Source organism: Carcharodon carcharias, chromosome 13, assembly GCF_017639515.1.
Source record: "Carcharodon carcharias isolate sCarCar2 chromosome 13, sCarCar2.pri, whole genome shotgun sequence".
Lineage (NCBI taxonomy): Eukaryota > Metazoa > Chordata > Chondrichthyes > Lamniformes > Lamnidae > Carcharodon > Carcharodon carcharias.
This window is the reverse complement of record NC_054479.1, coordinates 105,835,692-105,863,256: the sequence shown is the minus strand read 5'-3', so window position 1 is coordinate 105,863,256 and position 27,565 is coordinate 105,835,692. Positions and strand designations below refer to the sequence as shown.

The 27,565-nt window shown below is 42.2% G+C and overlaps 1 protein-coding gene across 3 annotated transcripts in view; it reads right to left on the bottom strand.

Annotated features, from left to right (window-relative positions):
* Positions 1 to 520: 520 nt before the first annotated feature.
* The window catches only part of LOC121286444 (fructose-2,6-bisphosphatase TIGAR-like), a 33,328-nt gene continuing 6,283 nt past the window's right edge, over positions 521 to 27,565 (bottom strand). For all 3 annotated transcript variants that reach the window (XM_041203564.1, XM_041203563.1, XM_041203562.1), the window contains 4 exons: positions 26,335 to 26,456; positions 15,783 to 15,860; positions 3,946 to 4,056; positions 521 to 2,125 (listed from right to left, as the gene is read on the bottom strand). In XM_041203564.1, coding sequence (XP_041059498.1) covers positions 1,661 to 2,125; positions 3,946 to 4,056; positions 15,783 to 15,860; positions 26,335 to 26,456 — 776 coding nt within the window. In that variant the 3' untranslated portion in view covers positions 521 to 1,660. The remainder of the gene's footprint in view (positions 2,126 to 3,945; positions 4,057 to 15,782; positions 15,861 to 26,334; positions 26,457 to 27,565) is intronic.

The window sequence follows — 27,565 nt, the reverse complement described above, 5'->3', positions numbered from 1 at the left end:
CCACCTAGAACAAAAGAGATGTGAAGCATACAAGCCTTTCCATCACATCATGGTGACAATCCACAGAGAATCATCTGCAACATTAAGTTCCCAATCCTCTCCATCTTTGAGTCAGATCTTCTGCTATTGCAACCATATCATAATGCCATGTGGTGACTTGCGGCTACAGCTCAGCAATCTTACTTATCACACTAGAAGCATTTACACATATCATTCCAAATCCATCTTATTTATGGACTCCTTAGCTTTGACCCGTTTGATCCCTACTATTTCTGAACTACTCTTTTATTCTAGTGCAATTTGTCTCTCCCAGTCCTCTGTGCACCTTGTTTCTTCTTGTTAAAGTTTCATCCTGGCACTCAACCCCGCCAAGTTAATTTAAACCCTCACCAACAGCATTAGTTCACTTCCCTGTGAACCTATAGGCCCCAGCACCATTGAGCTGCAGAAACATTGCACTATGTTAACTGTAAGAAGTATAACAGCGATACTCAGTAAATTAAAAAAATCAATCACGACATGCTGCATGGTATTTTATTTTCATCTCTTTTGTAGCATACATAATTGTTCGATGAAGTTTTATTTATCAATCTCCGTTTAATCAAATTTTCATGTATAACAAATGTATTTGCTTTACATTAACAAGCCACAAGGTAAACAGTTCAATGCAGCTATACATTTGGATTTTCAATCAGTGGTGACAACCCTTTTCAAGTTGCTTAAAATCTATTAACAATACACATTGTAATGTCACCGGTATACAATCTTAATATACCCTACTGGTTTTTAATGATACACAAGAGCTACTATATTTTTGCACCATATGACTAATCTGCTGAGGAATTTATCACAGGGTCAATCAGTAACCATAGTCATCAAGCAATAAATTATAGAATGCTTTCCCTCTGTAAGGAAATTAAATGACAACTCATAACCATTAAGGAGATCTTTTGCTCCATGTTAAATGAAAGGAAATATTAAAAAGGTAGTTTCCTAAAATAACAAAGTTTCTCTGCACTATTTTAATACACAAGAACAAAAGTCTAATGAGAGATTTAAAATGGTAATGCTGGAAATACCAAGCAGATCAGGCAGCATTTGTGGAGACAGGGAAACAGAGTTAACATTTTAGGTTGATAATCTTTTGTCAGGACTGAAAAAAGCTAGAAATGCAAGTTTTTTTCAAATGGCAGCTGTTGATGATTCTGCTTCTCCCAGTTACACCACCTCTGAACCCAACTTTTGGTTCTTTACCTGGCCCATATCAAATCCTTTTATCGTGCACAATCAATCCTTTGCCATTTAATTTCTCCTGCCTTCTACTTACCCACAGACCTTCCCTTCTGTTCTTCCCAGCACCCCCTTTCCTTCCTCTGTACTTGCTTAAAACCTTTCACAATTCTGGCAAAAAGATCAACCTGAAATGTTAAGTGTTTCTCTCTCCACAGTTGCTGCCTGACCTGCTGATTATTTCCAGCAGTTTCTGTTTTTTATTTCAGATTTCCAGCATCTGCAATATTTTGCTTTTGTTCTAAATACATTAATATAGTTTTGTCATAGTCACAGGATTTATTCAGACTGATTTTAGCAATGAATCTGTATAGTGGCAAATGCTCTTACACCTAACATGCTTAACAAAGAATAATTTATCGCTATGGGCTCAGACTGAAAATACATCTTGTTGAACGCCTATGGTATCAAGGTGGCTACATTTATATAGATAATCACACACTATCTGAGGAGAAGAGCTCGCTACCTGATCAAAAGTAATGACAAAACTGCTTATTCCTGCATTTGGACAGACAGAAAAAGCCTTGGACTGGTCAATGGATGGTGGTAAAGGACATTTCAGATTCTCTACAAAATGCCTAACCCACTGTAGCATTAATCCACCATGACTGACTATAAGTATATTAGCTATCAGATCTTCAGCAATGTCTGAATTGCTATCATTTATGTCACAGGTATTGGAGTCCACACTGTGGAGACCTTCCAGTGATCTATGCAAGTCTCCTGAATGTTCAGCAACTGTGTTGACATAGTCTGGTACACTGTTACCTTTTCCTGTATGCGTCATAAGAAGTTGACATAAATAATTAAAAAAATCCTTTGCTCGAGCCTGAACCTGTAAAACAAACAGCATGTTGTCACTCAAACTGTCACAGGTGCAATATATTAGAGAAACATTTCCTACTACTGGTCCTCATTTGAAAAACAACTTTCTCTCCTTTATTGCTTCATTAAACCCAATATTAAGACTATGCATCAAAGCAGTAGAGCGTAAATTTCCAACATTCATAATCGCAGTCATGTTTCAAAATTTTGGACTATTTAGTTTAAGAGGGAATCAGGCTACCGTTTATTGAATTAAGATGCTGCTACTAAGTTAAATTTGAACATACATCTGTATTCAGTTCTGTAGCCTGGACCATTGGCTAGCAGAATTATGTTTCTCACATATCATATCAGTTTGAGAAAATGGAATTGAGAGTATATCTATGACAGGAAATCTGATGTAATGCTAGATTGGTGTCCCATTATTGAGCTCAGCAAAAATTTGAACTGAATTAGTCATGTAAGTGCTATGATAGGAACGGAGAACTTTCTGATTTGAGGAAGCAGTTATCCAGAGTGGCTAATGAAAATTGCAAACTGGCATTTAGTCTTCCTTCTCAACATGACCTACAAAAATCACATCAAAAAGCCTTGTCCACCCAGTTGCCACTCAATATTCTTTCATACAATCCACTCGCACCAGGCCTGGAGTGTTTTCGATACCATCCATAATCTTGCTTCAAACCTCTTAAGAAATAGGTTTAAAAATCCTTTTTCTACGCTAGAATGGCCGTGCAATCCAATAGTTTTGTTTCCTCATAAATACAGCATGAGGCACTAGGTTTGAAGTCTTATGAAAACCAACAAAAGCAATGTCATTATGGTTCCCCATAGACCTTTCACTGACTTACAACCTTTTATGAAGCCAAAACCTGTTGCACACATCTCTCATGAAAATGAAATCCAGCCTGAGGCATACGTACACATATAGAACTTGGATTTATATAGTGATGTTCATGATTGCAGGATTTCTCAGATTTGCTTTGCAGCCAAGGAAAAGCCAATGAAGTACTTTTGAAGACGTGTAGTCACTGCTGCAATGTAGGGAAACAAAGCAACAAAGTTGCACAATGCAAAGTCCCACAAACAGCAATGAGGTAATAACCAGAAAATCTGCTTTTGTGATGTTGCTTGAGGGATGAACATTGGCCAGGAAATTGAGAACTCACTGCTCTTCTTTGATCAATGCCATAGGGTCTTTTACTTTCACGCAAGTGGGCAGATGGGTTCTCAGCTTAAAGTCTCAACTGAAAGACGATACTTTTAACAGGCCAACATTGAGGCCTAGATTATGTACTTAAATCGCAAGAGGAACTTGAACTCAAAACCTTCTGATTCAGAGGCAAGAGTAAATCTGAGCCATGGCTGAATATAATACAACGGAGACAAAGGTCAAGATTTCCCACCCCGCCTGCAGCTTGAATCCTCACGGGCGGGACAGAAAATGTGACGGACCAGCCAAAGGTCCACTGACTTTGGGCGGGAACTTCCAGTCCTGCAGTGGGTGGGACCAGAAAATCCCAGCCAAAGAGTCTGAGACAAAGACACTGACTAACAAAAAGCAGACCAGGGAGATATAAAGAGATCAAAAGTGTAATTTTATAATTTGCTAGCAATAAAAACAAGTTTTGCAGATCAATTCCTTCAATTATCACTACTCAACTAATTTGATGGCAATGGATGAATGAACCTGAATTAATTTTGAATCAATTTTAAGTGCATAGTCTATATGAATTCAATCCAAGTCCTAATCTAAATTTATGTGGTATAGGTAGTTCATGTGTTTTAAGCCTGTGATCTGCCATATCCATCCATCAATAAATGACTTACATCGTCCACAGTCTCTGCTCCTGGTGGAGTAAAATTAGGGCATTTCTGCCCTGCAGCTTTTGCCAGTGCCCTTAATTCACTCAGTGGCTTTCCTTCAACAATCCCATATTTCTAGGAACAAAAATATGATTAAAGTTGCAAGTATGTTGTAATTTAGAAACAAAAAACTTGCAATACACTTCTTGTCAACAAATGCAAATTTTACATAATTACATTGAGCTTTTGCTCTCAAAGAAATAGGACATACTATATTAATCGCTTCTTTTTACAAGTTAACCATTTGTAAGTATGTAACTGCTTCACTTCCTTGGTTAAGCTTTTCCCATTATTAATTAATTTGCTCATAAGTAATGTGTGAACTGCCTATGTAAACTAACACCCTATAATCATATCCTTCCACCTGAGCAACAAAGCACTGAGAGCAGTGCCTTTAGAGACAGCGCAGAAAGCAGACAGCTGCAGAGCAGCAAAGCATAGCAGGAGAGAACAGTGGTGAGAGGAGAGGTATATTGCAGAGTGACATCACAGGACAAAGAATCAGTACACTGATAAGCTTTCAACTTTTATTTCAAGTTAATTTTTATTTCAAGTTAAATTAATCAACTATAAATTAATTTAGCACAAGGCAATAAAGGCAATTTGGTAATTTGTCATATAATTAGTGTCCAATTAATCAAACCTAGGGATAAAGTTAAAATTCAATAAAAAGGGACTGCAACAATAAAGGGTTCTGAATTTTTCAGTAAATTAAAATCTGAAATTATATAGGTAATAACAGATAGTAAACTAACTCCCTATAAGATAAAGTGATGGCAGGATAAGGGAAGCAGCTGACTGGTGAGTAGCTGGCAAGTCTTCATTTAAGTCTTACATTTATTTCAATTAACTCAGCTAATAGTCTAAAAAATAGAGGCAAGGCCAGAATTTATTGCCCAGCTGTAATTGCCTTTGTGGTGGTGGTGTCAGTTGCCTTCTTTAACTGCTGGAGTCCATGTGGCATAAGTACATACATAGTGTTGTTAGGGAAGGAGTTCCAGGATTTTGACCCATTGAAAGTGAAGAAATGGTATATAATTCCAAGTCAGGATGATGTGTGATTTAAGGAGAACTTCTAGATGGCGGTGTTCCCATGTGTCTGCGGCCCTTGTCCTACGAGGTAGTAGAGATCAAATTTTGGAAAGTGCTGTCAAAGGAGGTTGGCAGGTTGCTGCAGTATATCTTGTAAATAGTATACACTGCTGCCACTGTGCATCAGTAGAGGCGGGAGTGAATGTTTAAGTGGGTGATACCAATCAAGCGGGCTGCTTTGTACTGAATGGTGTCAAGCTTCCTGAGTGTTGTTGAAGATGCACTCATTTCAGCAAGTGGAGTATTCCATCACACTCCTGACTTGTGCTTTTAAGTTGGTGGACAGGCTTTAGGGAGTCAAGAATGAATGGCTCATTGCAGGATTCCCAGCTTCTGATCTGCTCTTGTAGCCACAGCATTTAAATGGCTATTCCAGTTAGGTTTCTGGTCAATGGCGAGCCCCACGATGTTGATGGTGGAACATTTAGCACTTTTAATGCAATTGAATGTAAAGGGGAGATGGCTAGATTCTCTCATTGGGAATGGTTATTAGCTGACATTTGCATGGCCCAAGTGTTACTTGCCACTTATCAGCCCAAGCCCGAATGTTGGCCAGGTCTTGCTGTACATGGACACAGACTGCTTCAGTATCTGAGGAGTTGTGCATGATACTGAACACTTTCCAATCATCAACAAGCATCCCCACTTCTGACCATATGATGGAGGGAAGGTCATCGATGAAGCAGCTGGATTATGAGGAATTCTTACAGCAATGTCCTGCAGCTGAGATAATTGACCTGTAACACCACAACTATCTTAATAAAAAATAAAAGCAAATACTGTGGATGCTGGAAATCTGAAACAAAAATAAAAATTGCTGGAAAAACGCTGCAGGTCTGACAGCATCTGTGGAAAGGAAGACAGAGTTAATGTTTCGAGTCCGTTCAGTTCTGATGAAGAGTCATATGGACTCGAAACGTTAACTCTGACTTCCTTTCCACAGATGCTGTCAGACTTGCTGAGGTTTTCCAGCAATTTCTGTTTCTGTTACCACAACCATCTTCCTTTGTGTTAGGCATGACTCCAGCCAGTAGAGAATTATCCCCCCCCCAGTTCCCAATGACTTCAGTTTTATTGGAGTTCCTTAATGCACATAGAGTCAAAAGCTGCCATGATGTCAAGGGCAGCCACTCTTATCTCACCCCCTTATTCAGCTCTTTTGTCCATGTTTGTACCAAGACTGTAATGAGATCAGGAACCGAATGAACCCAAACTGAGCATCAATGAGTAGGTTATTGCTGAGTAAGTGCCGTCGACAAGTGTCAACAACACCTTCCATCACTTTGCTGATGATCGAGAGTAGACTGATCGAGAGTAGACTGTTAGGGCAGTAATTAGCCAGATTGGATTTGTCCTTTTTGTGGACTGGACATACCTAGGCAATTTTCCACACTGTCCGCTATTTACCTGTGCTGTATCTGTACTGGAACAGCTTGGCTAAGGGTGTGGCTAGTGCTGGAGCATAAGTCTTCAGTACTACTGCCAGATGTTATCAGAGCCCATGTTCTCTGCTGTATCCAGTGCTTTCAGCCATTTCTTGACATAGAATGAACCAAATTGACTGAAGACTGGCATTTGTGATGCTGGGGATCTCAGGAGGAGGCCAAATGGCACAAGAGGAAAAACATTTTTATGCAGCACGGGGTTAGGATCTGGAATGCACTGCCCGAGTGTGTGGTGGAAGCAAATTCAATTATGGCTTTCCAAAGGGAGTTTGATAATTATCTGAAGAGAAAAACTTTGCAGGACCACAGGGAAAGGTGGGGGGGGCGGGGTGTGTGTGTGTGTGTGTGTGGAATGGGTCTAGCTGAGTTGCTTTTGCAGAGTGCTTGCAGATACATGAATAGCCTCCTTTTATGCTCTTACCATAATATGAGAGAATTGTGACCATAATACGATAGAATTTTGCATTAAGTTTGAAAGACATGTTCAATCCGAAACTGGGGTCTTAAATCTGAAGAAAGGAAATTATGAAGGTACGAGGGGCAAGTTGGCTATCGTGGATTGGGATAATACACAAAGATTTGACAGTAGACAGGCAATGGCTGGTATTTAAAGAAATACTACAGGTCCATAACAGATATACATTCCTCTAAGCACAAGCACACAAAGGGAAAGGCAAATCAACCATGGTTAATGAAAGAAGTTAAAGATTGCATTAAATCAAAGGAAGTGGCTTATAAAGGATGCCAGAAGAAGTGGTAAGCCTGAGGAATGGGAGCAATTTAGAACCCAGCAAAGGAGGACCAAGAAACTGATTAAGAAAGGGAAAAGAAAATATGAATGCAAACTGGTGAGGAACATAAAGGTGGACTGTAAAAGCTTCTTTAGGTATGTGAAAAGGGAAAGATTAGCTAGGCCAAATGTGGGCCCAGTACAGGTGGGGTCAGGAAAATGGTGGCAAAACTAAACAGCTACTTTGTATCTTCTTCCATGAAAACAGATGCAAAAAAATCTCCCAGAAGAACTGGTCAACCAAAAAACTTGTGAAACCGAGGAACTAAAAGAAATTAGTATTTGTAAAGAGGTAATACTTGAAAAGCTAACTGGATTGAAGGTTGATAACTCCCCTGGACCAGATGAGCTTTATCCCAGAGTGTTGAAAGAGGTGGCTAGAAAGATAGTCGATGCATTGGTGGTTTTCTTTCAAAATTCTATAAGTTCTGAAAAGGTTCCTGCGGACTGGAAAACAGCAACATTTAAGAAAGGAGAAAGAGGGAGAATTAGAACCACAGACCCGTTAGTCTGACATCAGTAGTATGGAAAATGCTAGAATCTATTATAAAGGATATGATAACTGGACACTTACAAAAGAATGGTAAAATTGGTCAGAATCAACATGGATTTATGAAAGGGAAAATAATGTTTGACAAGCTTATAGTTTTTTGAGGATGTTACTTGTAGCATTGTTAAATGAGAACTAGTGGATGTGGTATATTTGGACTTACAGAAGGCTTTTAAATAAGGTCCCACACAGGAGATTAGTAAACAAAATTAGAGCGCATGGATTGGGGGAAATATACTAGCGTGGATCAAGAATTGGTTAGCAGACAGAAAGCAGAGAATAGGAATAAACTGGTCATACTCAGGATGGCAGGCTTTTACTAGTGGGGTACCGCAAGGATCAGTGCTAAGCCAACAACTGTTCATAATCTATATAAATAATTTGGATATGGGGACCAATTGTATTATTTCCAAATTTGCTGATGACACCAAACTGGATGGAAATGAAAGTGGGAAGAGAATGCAAGGAGGCTTCGAGAGGACTTGGGGCAGGCTAAGTGAATGGGTTAGAACATGGCAAATGGAATGTAATGTGAGTAAGTGTGAAATTATTCACTTTGGTAGAAAAAACGAGCAGCCAGATTATTTCTCATTTGGGGAGAGGTTGGGAAGTGCGGGTGTCCAAAGGGACCTGGGTGTCCTTATTCACAAGTCACTAAGTCACTGCATGTAACTCTTTCGAGCACAAACACGTTTCCATCTGTTCCTATTCAGATGAAGTTACATTGTTTCGTAGTTTGCCATTGTGAGATTTGAACTCTTGATCTTGGGGTTACAAGCCCAGTACCATAACCACTTGGCTATTTAGGCCAAGCAAGTCACTGCATGTAGGTGCAGCAAGCAACTAGGGAGGCAAATAGTGTGCTGGTCTTCATCATGAGGGGATCTGAGTACAGGAGTAAGGATGCCTTGCTGCAGTTATACAGAGCATTGGTGAGACCTCACCTGGAGCACTGTGCGGAGTTTGGTCCCCTTATCTAAGGAAGGATATATGTGCCATAGAAGGAATGCAACAGAAGTTCACCAGATTAATCCCTGGCGTGGGGGGATTTTTTTTTTTAAAACACTGAGAGATTGAGGAAACTGGGTCTGTATTCCCTAGGGTTTTGAGCATGACGGGTGACCTCATCAAAACTTAAAATTCTTACAGGGCATGATATGATGGATGTAGATAAGATGTTATCCCTGGCTAGTGAGTCTGGAACCAGTGGACAGTCTCAGAATAAGGGGCAGTCCATGTAAGACAGAGGAGGAGGAATTTCTTCACTCAGAGTAGCGAATCTTGGAATTATCTATCCCAGAGGGCTGTGGAAGCTCAATCGTTGAGCATGTTCAAGACAGAAAACATTAGATTTCTGGAGACATCAATGAAATCAAGGGATATGGGGATAGTGCAGGATGGTGGCATTGAGGTATATGGCCAGCCATGATCTAATTGCATGACAGAGCAGACTCGACCAGCTGAATGACCTACTACTGTCCTTATGTTCCTACCATTCTCTGCTTCTAGTGGCACTGCAATACTTCAGCTTTGTACCTCCTTGTTCTTCAGGTGCACTGCAGATAAACGCCAATGCTGGAACCAACACTACTTAATTGCTTCCCAAACCATAATAAGCTTTCCACATGATACTTTAAAAAAAGGACCAACGTATTAATTTAAAATAGGGACTGAATGATGTCTAAATGTCCTATCACAATTATCTCCCACCCTCTAATCTTGCCTCTGCTTTATCTCCCACCCTCTAATCTTGTCTCTGCTTTACCTGCAGATTACACTTGGTGTTTATGCCTTTGTGCAATATCATGGAGACTGATTAGCAGGTATTAAGAGGAGTATGCTACCGAAATTTGCAAGTTTCTATACTTATATAGAAAAACCCATTCTTTCCACGGAAAAACCTGTGCACACTAATTGCAATTCCATACAAGATGTTGTGCTACGTGACTGAAAAGCTTCTTTTACTATAGTACAGATAATTAAACAACATTGTAATTTACAGAAGGATAAACTAAGCGTTAAAACAACTATCTTGCAACCTACTGTCTGTGATATAGAGGCAGTTATGCCAATTATAAATGGATCTAGCAGGAAATATTTATGGATTTATGTTCACCGAATACTGAATTTTGTGAAGATGGATGTTATCTTTTTTTTTTAAAAAACATTTTTGGGAATATGGTGGTATTCTGTAAAGAAGGTTGTCTGTGTGTGTCCACGGGTAATTAAACTGGGGGAAAATTAGTAAAGGCAGCTTGTCTGTGGGAATGGAGAGATGAAAGGTAAAGGTTCCAGTGCATGCATTTATAACGAGAGGCTATGGTGAAGTTGGAATTACAAGTAAATAGGCTGGGTTTGAAATTTGCATTATAAGAGGAGTAGGAACTTGACTTTACAGTTGTTAAACTTCAAAAGGGTAGTTTAGAAGTGACAAAGGACTTTTACAACTTAAAGGTTTCATAATAATCTTCCTTTGTTTACTTAAATTTTATTTGACCTGAAAGTGGAGGTAATAGGAAGACATGAAAGGTTTTTGTATTTTGGAAAAGTTGAGTTCAAAGAGGTGCTTAGGGCAATGGAGTCTAGGACGAAAGAGGGAGAAAAAGATATTTAAGGGAGATGTTTAGTTGAGTTGAGTGGCTGTGTGAGGGAGATATCCTGAGACCAGCTCTGTGCTGAGAAAAGTTGTGATTTTGAAGCAGCCATCCAGTGTCAAGCCAGGGAAGTCTTTGTTTCTGAACTTCCTTCATATTTCCACAGCAGAGTGGAAGAAAGTGAGAAGTTGTGTGGTATACTTTAATAAAGTAGCAGTTTTTACCTTGGGTAATATTACTGAATTTTCATGATTAAAATCTATAAGGCAGCTGTTGCCGAGTAGTTTACTTGTGTGTTCTGACCAAGTGGTTCTTTTTGGGGAATGTTTTGTAAGACTGTTTCAACTGTGTAATTTTAATCTTATATGGATTAAAAGGTTTATTACCAAGCATTAAAAAAAAGCTTAATGTTAAAATCCTAAAAATGTTACTGGGATTCTATGCTTCTGGGGTCAGTAGTTTTCCCCCTTGTTTTCAAAATCCAAAAAGAGTTATGATCAATAGGACAAGTTTCCCTCTGGGAATTGGCTTGTTCAGGGAATAACATTGACTGTCATAACAAGTTATACAAATGTATTTAACATATACCTCATCAGGGTTTCCAGGAAAAAGACTCATCCACTACGTGGTGTTAAGAATGCCAATTGCATCATTATTTAAATTAACTTTATTTACAAAGGGCAATATATCATACACTGAGAAACAAAGTTTGTGCAGTTTCTTATCCGATAATGATCATTTAAATTTAGTTATGAGTTTAAAAGTGTTGATGTCCTCCAACTTTGATCAGCATAGAAATCACACATATCCATTGGTTGAAAAATTCTTAGCCGCTTTCAAGCTGAGTGTATAATTTAATGCAATACAGCAGGTTGCACCATGTCATTATGTATCATCTGAAAATTGTCTCCTTTCACCTATACAGATCCAAGCAAAATAATTTCCCTCCAATTTTAAACTGATTTGAGACTTTGCCTGTTTTTATTTGGAGCAAAAAAGTAAAATTCTCCTTTGTTAGGGTAATTAATAACTGCCAAGTATAAATTCAGTATAGAAGAGATCAAACAACATAGAAATTATATTTACCAAAAACTGAAAACTACATTTTACAGCTCAGGAATATTGCTGTAGATAAATCTTATTAGAAAAATAACACACGGGCCACACATGGACTTGAATTTTTCCTGCGTCGGGCAGGCTTGGCAGAAGCAGTTGTGGAGCCAACCTTGATCGGCTCCGCACCTTCATTTTACGCAGGCAGGCCAATTAAGGCCACACAAGCAGAAGCACTACCTGTGTGGGTGGGGGTAGGAGGGACAGTCAGGTCCAGTGCTCTTTTGCAGATATGTGAAGCTGCCTCAGGGAGATTGAAGCGCTTTTTTAAAAAAATGCAATAAAAATTTAATGAAACATGTCCCCTCATGTGACTGTCACATGAGATGAGACAGGGTTTTTTTTCAGAAAAAGTTTTTTTTTTATTTAGGTCGTAAAAGCTTTAGGAAGCCTCATCCCGCTTGTCAATGAGGTTTCCTAAAAAATGTAAAGGCCGCTTGGCAGTTGTCTGCCCGCCAACTGAAAATTGGATGGGCAGCGTAAACTTGAAATTAATTACTTCATTACTGGCCTTAATAGTCCTTTCAATTATCGGTGGGCGTGTAGCCGACTCTGGCGCACGCACGCCAAATGAAACATTACGAGACTGTGCTATGACGTCAGGACACACACCTGACGTCAGTTTAAGTTCCGGCTCATCAGGCCCGCCTCTACACGCCGAATGTAAAATCCTGGCCTTGGAAACATGAAATGTTCCAGTATTTTAATTACTTAATATTAACAATTATTAAAAATTAATGTGATGATTTTCATTACAGCAAGTCCTCAAATTTGATTGCCTTCCTGAAAATTGCAACTTTAAGTGGAACGAATTTAAATGAATCATGGGTTCCCAAAAGAACCAAAGTTAAAGCTGGAGTTACATTTCTTTGGATATTTCTTGCCCAGAAAACAACAAAGTACAAGTTGAAATACTGTACCATACATATGCAGCACTGTGTATTCCTGGCTGAAATAACTTGCAAAATAAATCACTAAATGTAAAAAATACAATATACAAATTGAATTCTCTTAAAAAAAATTACACCATTCACTTCATTACACAGTACTTTTTGATTGACCAGGCTCCATCTGGTGGCAGAAGTTGGTCTGTGCAGATAGTAGCATAAGTCCTGACTACCCGCACTGACTTACTTCTGCCACTAGATGGAGGCCAGGACTTAGAGCAAGTTTAGGAGCAGAGTCAGAAGTTGGGAGCCACTGATGAACAGGCCTGAGGGCTCACATAAGGTGGGGGGTGTGGGAAGGAGTAGTCAACAAGGCCAGGAAGAAAGGGGGTCAGGATTGGCAAGGCCAGGAGGAAGGTGAGATGTGGGCGGAAGAGGGTGAGGATGGAAGCTCTGCGGAAAAAGTCGTGAGCAGACAGACCACAGAAGAGGAAGTCTGTGGCAAACAACATTAGTGAAACTGGATAAATGGATATACTGACACTACTTTATTAATGATGTTCAAGTGAAACACCGTTAAGTGAGTCGAAGTTAAGCAAAGACTTACTGCATATGTAGTATCGTCTGAAGAAAAAGGATCATTCAGGATCTTGTATCCATCACCCTGTACAATGTCAGGGCTTGAGAACAACAAACTGCATTTAAAAAATACCTTTAGTGTAAAAAAAAGCCAAAGCACTTCATTAGAGGCTTTTCAAACAATATTTGACACTGAGCCAAATAACAAGATATGGGGCCAGGTGACAAAAAGCTTGGTCAAAGAGTTAGGTTTTAAGGAGGATCTCAGAGGAAGAGAGATATGGGTGTGGGAGTGAATTCCAAAGCATGGGGCTTAAATAGTTAGAGATACGACAACTAATAACGGTGCACTGGCAACTGGACAAGAGGCCAGATTAGAGGAATGCAGAATTTTGGGAGGATTATAGGGCTGGAGGAAATTACATAGATAGGGAAGGGCAAGGCCATGGATGGATTTGAACACAAAAGATGAAATTTTAAATCCAAGGTGTTGCTCAACTGGGTGCTCATGTAAGTTTATGAGCACAGAGGATGACGGGTGAAAGTGATGGTGTACGTTAGGAAATGAGCAGCAGAGTTTTAGTTGAGCTGAAGATTAGAGATTAGAGAGAGGCAGTCAGGAAAGCATTAAAATAGTTGAGTCTAGTGGTAATAAAGGAATGGAAAAGAGTCTCAGCAGCAGATGGACCTGAGGCAGGGACAGAGACATGCAACGTCAAAGGCAGAAGGATGCAGTCTTGGCTCATAACAATTGTTACAACTTTGCAGCTTATAAGAAAGCCTATACCAGCATTACGCCCTGCCTCATATTTCACCAAGTGAAGGGAAATGTAGAACAAAGTTACTTTTAAATTAAAATTTGCATACCTACATGATACAAACTAAAAAAGGTAGTCAACTAAACTGTTAAACTAAGGATCCAACATCCTAGTTGTTAAAAAAATGGGACATCATTAAACAGTGTTTCAATGTTTACAGAGATTCTATGCCAGAAAAAGATTTTGAACTTGACACGAAAGAAAAAAGCAAAGCCAAGCCACTGGAGCAACACAGTTATCAACTTCTAACAAATTCCAAAACAGTCCATCTCATCTAATTCTTCGAAAATTAGAAAATTTGTCACCTTCCCCATTGTAGCATTTAACTGTTCATTTAAATCCAGTGTTCTGGTCTCAACAATCCTGCTGACCAGTGATTATTATTCTGTATGAATCCATGTCTTTTTCAACTTCCTGCCTTGATAAGTTCTATCCCACCCATAAAGTTAATATACCTTCCACTTTTACTGCAGGTACATACATCTATATTGAGCTTCATTTGTCATTGATTAACACAAGCTAAACCCTGCTGACTTATCCTTGTAAGGTCTTGCCTGTTCTCAGAGTCTATAGCCCCATCACTCAAGCTAGGTATCTTCAGAGTTCATTAAGACTGCATTTAGGTATCCCACAGGTGGAACACTTCACTAAATAGTTCCTTCTAATTAGTGCCAGCTCTCCGTAGAATTACTCTCTGCTTCCTTCCCTCTTACCCAGTCTAAAGCCTAAATCATAAACAATGATTTTTCTAAAGAAGCTTCTCATAAGACATTTGCTCAAAGGCTGTTGAAATTTTACATGTGATATAACTTTCCTTATTATTTAAATGAGATATCACCTCTTCAAAATACAGAAGTTAGATAAGCACAACTATGTAAGCCACACAAAACTTCACACAGAATCTGGCGGTTTGCCATTAAAATTCTCTGTCTCACTCCCATTCTGGCCTCAGCCTTGCATACCATTTCAAAGAAATTCGTTATAAGCTCAAGGAACAACACGTCATCTTTTGATCAGGCACGTTACAATCAGATTGCAATAACATGAAACTATAATCAATGCCCCCATTTTTTATTTGACATTAGGTACTACTGTTGTTATTTACAGCTCCTCTAGACCTATATTTTGTTTATCTGTCCCATTATCATTCCCTTTCAGCATGCAAACCTGTCATTAAATCCCTCCTGCCTTCTAACCCATCACAGATCTTCCCTTTTGTTCTTTCTTCTGACCCCTTTCCCTAACTCTTGCTTGTAAACTTAAATCTCCGACTTCTTCCAGTTCATCAGTCTGAAACATTAATGCTGTTTCTTTCTACACCAATGCTACCTGGCCTGCTGGATATTTCCAGCAGTTGCTTTTTTTTTTAAATTTCATAAGCTTGCATAATACTTAAAAGATGCAAAATATCATAACAATTGAATAGATTCCTCCTTTTTTGATGCATTATACACAGGAAAACTATTAAGAAGTTACAGGGAAGAGAATTGCAATAGTATAAAAAGCAAGATCATGAGCTTGAAATTTGGGTAGCTAGAGTGTGCCCTGCTACAAGGCAGTTTTGTTTCTGTTGCAGAGCTATTTCGCTTTCTGGTCCATTCATCTGTCAGCTACATAAACAATTTTAGCTTAAGTGCAATATTTTACAACAGATTGTGTACTTGGTGCCAGGTTGTTCTTGAAATCACTCAAGCTATTCAAAGTTCCTGTTAAAAGCAAAATATTGCAGATGTTGGAAATCTGAAACAAAAACAGAAAATGCTGGAAAAACTCAGCAGGTCTAACAGCATCTGTGGAGAGAAAGACAGAGTTAATGTTTCGAGTCTGTATGACTCATCTTCAGAGCTCTGAAAAGTCATACAGGCTCAAAACGTTTTTGTGTCAAAGTTCCTGTTAATTGTCTAATTTATTATTTTATAAATTTGATACTTACTCTTTCTCGAAGCCTTGCATCACAAATTATTTCAAGTTTCTGTCCACAACTGTTCCCTAATACAATAGCAGATGCAGTCTGAAACATACAGGAACATGTTTACAAATACTAAGAATGTGGGGCATTAGTAGCAAGTAAAACCAACTTGTAGAAAGATTATAAAGTTTATGAAGCAAAGCTTTTTTAAAAAAAGACATGTTAAAGTAGAAATAAAGTTAATTCCTTTTCATAGCAAGTTCAGTTTTTCAAGAATAGCTGATGTACATCAGGAGCTGCTCTTATTTAGTATTAATTCCTTACTGTTACTTTTGGTAACAGATTGCTTCTGAACCACATGCTTTCAAGTGGACAAAATTATATAATGAACATTTAGAGCATTTTTTTTTTACATTCATTTTTAGGGTATGGCTTTGCTGACAAAGCTAGCACTTACTGTCAGTAACTGAATGCCTACAAAAAGGGGGCTGTGGGCTGTCTTCTTCAACTCTGCAGTCTTTGAAGTAAAAGGTACTCCTACAATTCTGTTAGCTAGAATGTTCCAGCAATTTGACTCAGTCACTATGTAGAAGTGGTGATACATGTCCATCGGGATGGTGTATAGCTTGGGAGAACTTGGTGATGGCATTCCATGCATCCGCTGCCCTAGATGGAGGTCAGATTTGGGAGATGCTGCCACTGTAGGCATGGTAGATAATAGTAGTGGCTGGATGTTTAAGCTAGTGGACAAGCAGACTGCTTCGCTCTGGATGATGCTAAGCTTCTTGAGCTGCACCATCCAGGCAAGTGGACAGTATTCCATCAAATTCCTAACTTTTTGGCTTGTAGGTAGCAGAGAGGCTTGAGGGTCAGAAGGCTAGACATTCACCTCAGAAAACCAAGCCTTTAGCCTGCTCTGGTTGCCATGGCATTTACGTGGATGGTCCAATGGCTTTTCTGATCAGTGGTGACCCCAGGATGTTAATGGTGAAGATTCAACTCAACAATGGTAACGTTGTTAAATGTGAGGAGGAGATAGTTTAGCTCTCTGGTTGAAAATGGTTATTGCTTGGTACTTGTATAACACAAATTTTACTTGCCACTTGTCAGCCCAAATCTGGATGTTGGCTAGGTCTGGTTGCAGGCAGACATGACTGCTTCATTACCTGATGAATTGTGATCCATCCAATTCTCCACCTTTTCACAGAGATTGTCTCTTTTCCAACATTACTGTCTGTAACAGCACTTTTCTGCCTTTCCAACTATCAAACCAGCTAGAGTTGGTGTTTATCTACTCTCCTCCATTCAAGTTGGTACTCTTCATTCTTGTTTCCACACCACACCGCCCTCCCCGGTAACCCCATAAAGGACTGCTGTCCTTGATTATTTCTGTACAACTACTAAGTGGTTGATTAAGTTAGCTGAAGCGCTAGATGATGACAAAGGATAAATGAAAAGTGCCACCTGACTAGAGACTGAGAAGCTGCAAAGTTCAGACCATGCAAGTTTAGCTAAATGTGTCAAGACCAACTGCAGCTTGAAACGAGTGTCTGCATATTTTCAAGAGGGTGATTTGGAGAAGGCAGATAACTGTCAAAAATGACAGCCAAGAGCATGTTGGCAGGTTACAAAAACCTTTTTGATCCTGACACGTGGTCAGGTTGTGATCAGATTAAAGTATGGACATGTGCAGAAATAAGGACAACTGATTGGCCTGTTATAGCCAGAGTCCTTGTTGATAGTTGGCAATTAAGGTACCGTATAAACGTACAGAAAGGCCAGACAATTGTGGTAGAGGAACAAGGTCAGGCAGCCACTAAGTTATGGCCCCACCCAGAGGACAATTGGATAACATTTTTTTTTGCTTCCTGGTAATTACCAGTTATATACTTATAAGTATTAATTCTTGTTCAAAATAAAAAGTTCAATTACTGTAACCTCATGTCAGGTCTACCTACTTGTAGTTCATGCTGGCACTCTCCTTTCCTTCATCCCAAGGTGCTGATCCCAGTTTCCTCCTTCTTCCCCAAAGCATCACTCTCAACTTCTGCCCTTTTCCTTCTCCCCTCCATAAACAAACATTCATTCCCACTTTTCTTCCATTGCAATCCATTAACCTCCTTCATTGCCATCAATTTCTCCATTTTCCCTCATATCATGGGTAACCAGACCTTCAAGTAATTAACTGGCTGTAAAGAATTTTGGGCTGTCCTGAGGATAGGAAAGGAACTAAATAAATGAAAGTTCATTGTTTTTTTGCCTCTCCCCACTTCATTGCCATCCAATTCCTCTTCCACTGTCATCCACTCCCCCCTCCCTACTACTATGCCATGCATTCTGCCCCTTCCCTTATTCTTGCTCCCACTCCTTACCCACCAATTACTTGTCATACATGCTTCCCCTGTTCACTTAATTCATTTCTTACCTCTGTGAATCCCATTTGTACACATCAACCATTCCACCTTCCTTTCTTAACCCTCATTTCCCTAGTGTGCTTCCTATTGAGTCTGGTGGTTATGCATCAAACAGGCCCTGCTCCTCCTTTCGGTGCTAATGGCCCAAATTTCCATTTGGGCACGCAGTATGTGAGAACTCCCATTCTAAGGAGAGTACCTATAGTCAGGCAATAAGAACACTAGTATTGAACTGACAAGAGAAGTAGGGCTATTCCAATACGTAAAACACAGGATGAAGGAGAAACACCCAGAAGGGGCAAGACAGGGCAGAAAAAATTCAGTTGCAATTACTGTCAACACTGGGCCCTAGAATGTTGATGGTCAGTGAAAAACAATGATCAGCATACATGATGTTCAGGTTGTAGGTTCACAAACATTTTTATGACCTGGGTGCAGGCCCATACCTTTAGGACAAATTAAGATTGCCAAAGTTCATTTCATGCAGAGCCCTAACAGCTAGCACAAATAGATTCTGTTCTATTAGTGACGGAATTTAAATTAGGTATTGAATGTGAAAGGATAGTGTGCAAGCCCACAGCACCATCAAACTCACTGAACCAAACTAACTACATGCCCCAACAAAATAAAAAATAACTAGTAACAAATACCAAAAAAATCAACATTCAACAATTAAAAAAAAGTCCTGGGATTAGAAGATTGCTAGACAAAGGTGCTTTGTCTACCAAGTAATTGGAGACTTATCACCACTATTTGAAACAAGTAGAGGTAAATTCATATTCTCAAGTTCTGAAAAAGGTTCCATATCTATTTTCAGATGCTAAAAGAACTACTAGGAGGTTTGGGGAGTTGTGACTTGTGTTCCTGCCTCTTGAGTCAGAAACTCTGGGTTCAAGTCCCACTCCAGGGATGGCCAAGGAAGGTGCATTTCTAAAACAAAAACAGAATTACCTGGAAAAACTCAGCAGGTCTGGCAGCATCGGCGGAGAAGAAAAGAGTTGACGTTTCGAGTCCTCATGACCCTTCGACAGAACTTGCGTTCGAGTCCAAGAAAGAGTTGAAATATAAGCTGGTTTAAGGTGTGTGTGTGGGGGGCGGAGAGATAGAGAGACAAAGAGGTGGAGGGGGGGGTGGGGGTGTGTGGTTGTAGGGACAAACAAGCAGTGATAGAAGCAGATCATCAAAAGATGTCAATGACAATAGTACAATAGAACACATAGGTGTTAAAATTAAAGTTGGTGATATTATCTAAACGAATGTGCTAATTAAGAATGGATGGTAGGGCACTCAAGGTATAGCTCTAGTGGGTTTTTTTTTAATTTTAATATATAATGGGAATAGGTGGAAAAAGGAAAATCTTTATAATTTATTGGAAAAAAAAAAGGGAAGGGGGAAACAGAAAGGGAGTGGGGATGGGGGAGGGAGCTTACGACCTAAAGTTGTTGAATTCAATATTCAGTCCAGAAGGCTGTAAAGTCCCTAGTCGGAAGATGAGGTGTTGTTCCTCCAGTTTGCGTTGGGCTTCACTGGAACAATGCAGCAAGCCAAGGACAGACATGTGGGCAAGAGAGCAGGGTGGAGTGTTGAAATGGCAAGCGACAGGGAGGTTTGGGTCATTCTTGCGGACAGACCGCAGGTGTTCTGCAAAGCGGTCGCCCAGTTTACGTTTGGTCTCTCCAATGTAGAGGAGACCACATTGGGAGCAACGGATGCAGTAGACTAAGTTGGGGGAAATGCAAGTGAAATGCTGCTTCACTTGAAAGGAGTGTTTGGGTCCTTGGACGGTGAGGAGAGAGGAAGTGAAGGGGCAGGTGTTGCATCTTTTGCGTGGGCATGGGGTGGTGCCATAGGAGGGGGTTGAGGAGTAGGGGGTGATGGAGGAGTGGACCAGGGTGTCCCGGAGGGAGCGATCCCTACGGAATGCCGATAAGGGGGGTGAAGGGAAGATGTGTTTGGTGGTGGCATCATGCTGGAGTTGGCGGAAATGGCGGAGGATGATCCTTTGAATGCGGAGGCTGGTGGGGTGATAAGTGAGGACAAGGGGGACCCTATCATGTTTCTGGGAGGGAGGAGAAGGCGTGAGGGCGGATGCGCGGGGGATGGGCCGGACACGGTTGAGGGCCCTGTCAACGACCGTGGGTGGAAAACCTCGGTTAAGGAAGAAGGAGGACATGTCAGAGGAACTGTTTTTGAATGTAGCATCATCGGAACAGATGCGACGGAGGTGAAGGAATTGAGAGAATGGGATGGAGTCCTTACAGGACGCAGGGTGTGAGGAGCTGTAGTCGAGATAGCTGTGGGAGTCGGTGGGTTTGTAATGGATATTGGTGGACAGTCTATCACCAGAGATTGAGACAGAGAGGTCAAGGAAGGGAAGGGAAGTGTCAGAGATGGACCACGTGAAAATGATGGAGGGGTGGAGATTGGAAGCAAAATTAATAAATTTTTCCAAGTCCTGACGAGAGCATGAAGCGGCACCGAAGTAATCATCGATGTACCGGAGAAAGAGTTGTGGAAGGGGGCCGGAGTAGGACTGCAACAAGGAATGTTCCACATACCCCATAAAGAGACAGGCATAGCTGGGGCCCATGCGGGTACCCATAGCCACACCTTTTATTTGGAGGAAGTGAGAGGAGTTGAAGGAGAAATTGTTCAGTGTGAGAACAAGTTCAGCCAGACGGAGGAGAGTAGTGGTGGATGGGGATTGTTCGGGCCTCTGTTCGAGGAAGAAGCTAAGGGCCCTCAGACCATCCTGGTGGGGGATGGAGGTGTAGAGGGATTGGACGTCCATGGTGAAGAGTAAGCGGTTGGGGCCAGGGAACTGGAAATTGTTGATGTGTCGTAAGGTGTCAGAGGAATCACAGATGTAGGTGGGAAGGGACTGGACAAGGGGAGAGAGAAGGGAGTCAAGATAACGAGAAATGAGTTCTGTGGGGCAGGAGCAAGCTGAGACGATCGGTCTACCGGGGCAGTTCTGTTTGTGGATTTTGGGTAGGAGATAGAAGCGGGCCGTCCGAGGTTGGGCGACTATCAGGTTGGAAGCTGTGGGAGGGAGATCCCCAGAGGAGATGAGGTCAGTGACAGTCCTGGAAACAATGGCTTGATGTTCAGTGGTGGGGTCATGGTCCAGGGAGAGGTAGGAGGAAGTGTCTGCGAGTTGACGCTCAGCCTCCGCGAGGTAGAGGTCAGTGCGCCAGACAACAACAGCACCACCCTTGTCAGCGGGTTTGATGACAATGTCAGGGTTGGACCTGAGAGAATGGAGTGCAGTAAGTTCAGAGAGAGACAGGTTAGAATGGGTGAGAGGAGCAGAGAAATTGAGACGACTAATGTCGCGCCGACAGTTCTCAATGAAAAGATCGAGAGAAGGTAAGAATCCAGAGGGAGGGGTCCAGGTGGAGGGAGAATATTGGAGATGGGTAAAAGGATCTGTTGAACTGGGAGAGGACTCCTGCCCAAAGAAGTGAGCCCGGAGACGAAGACGGCGGAAGAAGAGTTCAGTATCACGTGGTCTCCTCTACATTGGAGAGACCAAACGTAAACTGGGCGACCGCTTTGCAGAACACCTGCGGTCTGTCCGCAAGAATGACCCAAACCTCCCTGTCGCTTGCCATTTCAACACTCCACCCTGCTCTCTTGCCCACATGTCTGTCCTTGGCTTGCTGCATTGTTCCAGTGAAGCCCAACGCAAACTGGAGGAACAACACCTCATCTTCCGACTAGGGACTTTACAGCCTTCTGGACTGAATATTGAATTCAACAACTTTAGGTCGTGAGCTCCCTCCCCCATCCCCACCCCCTTTCTGTTTCCCCCTTCCCTTTTTTTTTTCCAATAAATTATAAAGATTTTCCTTTTTCCACCTATTCCCATTATATATTAAAATTAAAAAAAAAACCCACTAGAGCTATACCTTGAGTGCCCTACCATCCATTCTTAATTAGCACATTCATTTAGATAATATCACCAACTTTAATTTTAACACCTATGTGTTCTATTGTACTATTGTCGTTGACATCTTTTGATGATCTGCTTCTATCACTGCTTGTTTGTCCCTACAACCACACACCTCCACCCCCCCCTCCACCTCTTTGTCTCTCTATCTCTCCGCCCCCCACACACACACCTTAAACCAGCTTATATTTCAACTCTTTCTTGGACTCGAACTCAAGTTCTGTCGAAGGGTCATGAGGACTCGAAACGTCAACTCTTTTCTTCTCCGCCGATGCTGCCAGACCTGCTGAGTTTTTCCAGGTAATTCTGTTTTTGTTTTGGATTTCCAGCATCCGCAGTTTTTTTGTTCTTATCTCTGTGTTTAATTGACTGCCACTGCTCTTCAAGAAATGCCTACCTCCTTGAAGAAGTTCTGTTCCACTCTGCGACAAGATTTCCGTATCTCTCTGTTGTCTTGCTCACCTTCTTTGCTTTCCATTTCCCTCCTAGTGTTTGACAAGGTGTTTACTAAAACCCGCTTTCACAGCCATATCTCCTTTCTCAGTGACTGTCTCCGTCTCCGACTTACCCCACGTGGATTTCAACTGAAATTCCACCCCTCATGTTTCGAACCCACCCAGGATTACAGGTATCTCCGGGACATAAAACGTTTCTCGGACTGCTGTTCCCGTCACATTCTGAAATCCACACTCAGTGCCATGCGCCGCCATATGAACACACTCGACCTCTCCCTCCAGCAGCACCGCCGTACCCTTTTTCAAAGCTGCGCGTGCCCCCAGTTTCATTTTATCCTTCGGCTCATCCGACGCCTCAACAAGAAACTTTTTCTCTTTCTCTCAAGTGCTAAGGAACGCAAGCTACAACAACTCATCGACACCAACACCCATCTAGGACCCCCCGCCCCTGCCTGTTCCTCCGTCCCCACCCTTTCTTCCAATCCCAACCCCAGCCGTGTATTCACTATACCCCCTGACCTTCCCCTCTCCGATGCTGAACGTTCAGTGCTCAGCAAAGGACTTAGTTTCATACCCTTACGCCCTCACCTCAATTAATTTCGGTCTCGGCATGATACTGAACTCTTCTTCCGCCGTCTTCGTCGCCGGGCTCACTTCTTTGGGCAGGAGTCCTCTCCCCGTTCAACAGATCCTTTTACCCATCTCCAATATTCTCCCTCCACCTGGACCCCTCCCTCTGGATTCTTACCTTCTCTCGATCTTTTCATTGAGAACTGTCGGCGCGACATTAGTCGTCTCAATTTCTCTGCTCCTCTCACCCATTCTAACCTGTCTCTCTCTGAACTTACTGCACTCCATTCTCTCAGGTCCAACCCTGACATTGTCATCAAACCCGCTGACAAGGGTGGTGCTGTTGTTGTCTGGCGCACTGACCTCTACCTCGCGGAGGCTGAGCGTCAACTCGCAGACACTTCCTCCTACCTCTCCCTGGACCATGACCCCACCACTGAACATCAAGCCATTGTTTCCAGGACTGTCACTGACCTCATCTCCTCTGGGGATCTCCCTCCCACAGCTTCCAACCTGATAGTCGCCCAACCTCGGACGGCCCGCTTCTATCTCCTACCCAAAATCCACAAACAGAACTGCCCCGGTAGACCGATCGTCTCAGCTTGCTCCTGCCCCACAGAACTCATTTCTCGTTATCTTGACTCCCTTCTCTCTCCCCTTGTCCAGTCCCTTCCCACCTACATCTGTGATTCCTCTGACACCTTACGTCACATCAACAATTTCCAGTTCCCTGGCCCCAACCGCTTACTCTTCACCATGGACGTCCAATCCCTCTACACCTCCATCCCCCACCAGGATGGTCTGAGGGCCCTTAGCTTCTTCCTCGAACAGAGGCCCGAACAATCCCCATCCACCACTACTCTCCTCCGTCTGGCTGAACTTGTTCTCACACTGAACAATTTCTCCTTCAACTCCTCTCACTTCCTCCAAATAAAAGGTGTGGCTATGGGTACCCGCATGGGCCCCAGCTATGCCTGTCTCTTTATGGGGTATGTGGAACATTCCTTGTTGCAGTCCTACTCCGGCCCCCTTCCACAACTCTTTCTCCGGTACATCGATGATTACTTCGGTGCCGCTTCATGCTCTCGTCAGGACTTGGAAAAATTTATTAATTTTGCTTCCAATCTCCACCCCTCCATCATTTTCACGTGGTCCATCTCTGACACTTCCCTTCCCTTCCTTGACCTCTCTGTCTCAATCTCTGGTGATAGACTGTCCACCAATATCCATTACAAACCCACCGACTCCCACAGCTATCTCGACTACAGCTCCTCACACCCTGCGTCCTGTAAGGACTCCATCCCATTCTCTCAATTCCTTCGCCTCCGTCGCATCTGTTCCGATGATGCTACATTCAAAAACAGTTCCTCTGACATGTCCTCCTTCTTCCTTAACCGAGGTTTTCCACCCACGGTCGTTGACAGGGCCCTCAACCGTGTCCGGCCCATCCCCCGCGCATCCGCCCTCACGCCTTCTCCTCCCTCCCAGAAACATGATAGGGTCCCCCTTGTCCTCACTTATCACCCCACCAGCCTCCGCATTCAAAGGATCATCCTCCGCCATTTCCGCCAACTCCAGCATGATGCCACCACCAAACACATCTTCCCTTCACCCCCCTTATCGGCATTCCGTAGGGATCGCTCCCTCCGGGACACCCTGGTCCACTCCTCCATCACCCCCTACTCCTCAACCCCCTCCTATGGCACCACCCCATGCCCACGCAAAAGATGCAACACCTGCCCCTTCACTTCCTCTCTCCTCACCGTCCAAGGACCCAAACACTCCTTTCAAGTGAAGCAGCATTTCACTTGCATTTCCCCCAACTTAGTCTACTGCATCCGTTGCTCCCAATGTGGTCTCCTCTACATTGGAGAGACCAAACGTAAACTGGGCGACCGCTTTGCAGAACACCTGCGGTCTGTCCGCAAGAATGACCCAAACCTCCCTGTCGCTTGCCATTTCAACACTCCACCCTGCTCTCTTGCCCACATGTCTGTCCTTGGCTTGCTGCATTGTTCCAGTGAAGCCCAACGCAAACTGGAGGAACAACACCTCATCTTCCGACTAGGGACTTTACAGCCTTCTGGACTGAATATTGAATTCAACAACTTTAGGTCGTAAGCTCCCTCCCCCATCCCCACTCCCTTTCTGTTTCCCCCTTCCCTTTTTTTTTCCAATAAATTATAAAGATTTTCCTTTTTCCACCTATTCCCATTATATATTAAAATTAAAAAAAAACCCACTAGAGCTATACCTTGAGTGCCCTACCATCCATTCTTAATTAGCACATTCGTTTAGATAATATCACCAACTTTAATTTTAACACCTATGTGTTCTATTGTACTATTGTCATTGACATCTTTTGATGATCTGCTTCTATCACTGCTTGTTTGTCCCTACAACCACACACCCCCACCCCCCCCCCCCTCTTTGTCTCTCTATCTCTCCGCCCCCCACACACACACCTTAAACCAGCTTATATTTCAACTCTTTCTTGGACTCGAACGCAAGTTCTGTCGAAGGGTCATGAGGACTCGAAACGTCAACTCTTTTCTTCTCCGCCGATGCTGCCAGACCTGCTGAGTTTTTCCAGGTAATTCTGTTTTTGTTTTGGATTTCCAGCATCCGCAGTTTTTTTGTTCTTATGGGTGCATTTCTAAGATGGCCAAACAGGTCGGATAGCAACCTGCAAATCCTTCTAACATAAGCCAATGGAAGGTGGTAAGAGCAGTAAAGATTCTTGTACAGTCATAAGAAGAAAGGAAAATTGGAGCATCTACCATCACTATTCATAGCTCTGGACTACAGCATACATGTTGCCACGGTAACTCTGACTCCCTGGAATGAGTGGGGGTCAGTTGTCTCTGGACAGCTGGTGTGGATCAGATTGGTGCTAACAGCACAGGGTTCAATCCCCCTTCCAGATGGGGGGGATTCAGGACCTGCCTCCTTGTACTAGCCATGGTGGAGATTGTGGCCCCACGGGTTGGACCTACTGAAGAACTACTGTGCTTTTACAGGAATTTCATCTTTATTGCTTCAAGATTCAATAACTCTTATTTTCCTGAAACAGTTACTAGCATGTTGCATTTCAGTCCAACTTAGATACAAAAATTAGTTACAAAACTAATAATTCTTGAAACTGAATCATCGCCGAAGATAAGCAGAATGAAGGTAAAAAGCACCTGTTTAGCACGCTGTAGGTCACTTGAGAACACATGGGAGAATCTGACTTTGCTGAGAGCCTGGCCTGCAGCCTTAGCCTGCTTGAAGCCAAACTCGGACAGTGGTTCATCCACTCCCTGCCCTGAAAGGGAATAGAAAGATACTAGAACATTTCCTTTGGGTAGTGTTTTTTTTTAAACATACATAACAGTAAAAATGTTGAAAATTATAACAGAACAACAAAGTAAAAGAGTGGTTAAGTTTGCAGGCCAGCTTTTATTCTATGCATGCACTGATTGGTATCCATTTGCAACAATTTATATATTTCCAGTGAAACAAGATGGGCTAACATTCTCCTGTAAAAATCTAAAAGAAATAAGGTTTCCCAAAGTCCTGTTATAAGTAAGTCGGTGTCACAACACAGGTGTTAACAAAATTTAAAATGCAGCTGACCATGATGGTGGCTTGTCAGGAGCAGAGCAAATTTATACTGTTTCAATTGCAGAGGAGTGTGTGATTTTCTCCTGATGTGACACAATGGCATTGTTAAAATGGAGTAGAAGAGGTTTAATCTGCATGCAGACTATAATTTTATTTAACCTGGCAGTTTAAAGACTACTTCTCAGTGCCCTAAGATCTTTCACATTAATTAGGCAAGACATTCTTCTGACTAACAGTGAAACATTCCAGGACCTGTGGCTTCCCAACCCATTCTTGCCTTGCCAGAGGAGGAGTCAGACCAACAGCGGCAGGTAGACAATTAGTATCAATTAAGTGCTCAATAGGTTGAAAATTAGTGACAATGCCAGCATCTTGACAGTAGGTGGGGCTCCCAATGAGACTAAAGCTCTGGGCAGCAGGCTGGGGAGTGCCATTGACGCCTCCTTTAAATTGTCCTATCCCGAAGTTGTGGAGATCAGAAGGCCAGAGCCGCAGGCTGTCCCGTGGTCAAACTTAATTTTAAAGCATGCAGAAGCATTCATACGGCGCCTCCATCGTGAGTCACCCTTGCAGTTTCGTACCCACATCAGCAGCACCCACTTTTCCCGTTGGGGCTGCTGGTCATCACAGCCTTGGGAGTTGCAACAGCCCTCCTGATTCTGCAGCCTGTCCGCTGTCCCTAATTGGATGTCAAATAAGGAGCTGGTTTGTTAATGATGCGCGTCTGGGAAGATCATGCAGGCGGGCGAGACTCCAACTCCATCAGGGTTGGGACCCGGACATGGTCTGGTGCCTGAAAATCTTCTAGGA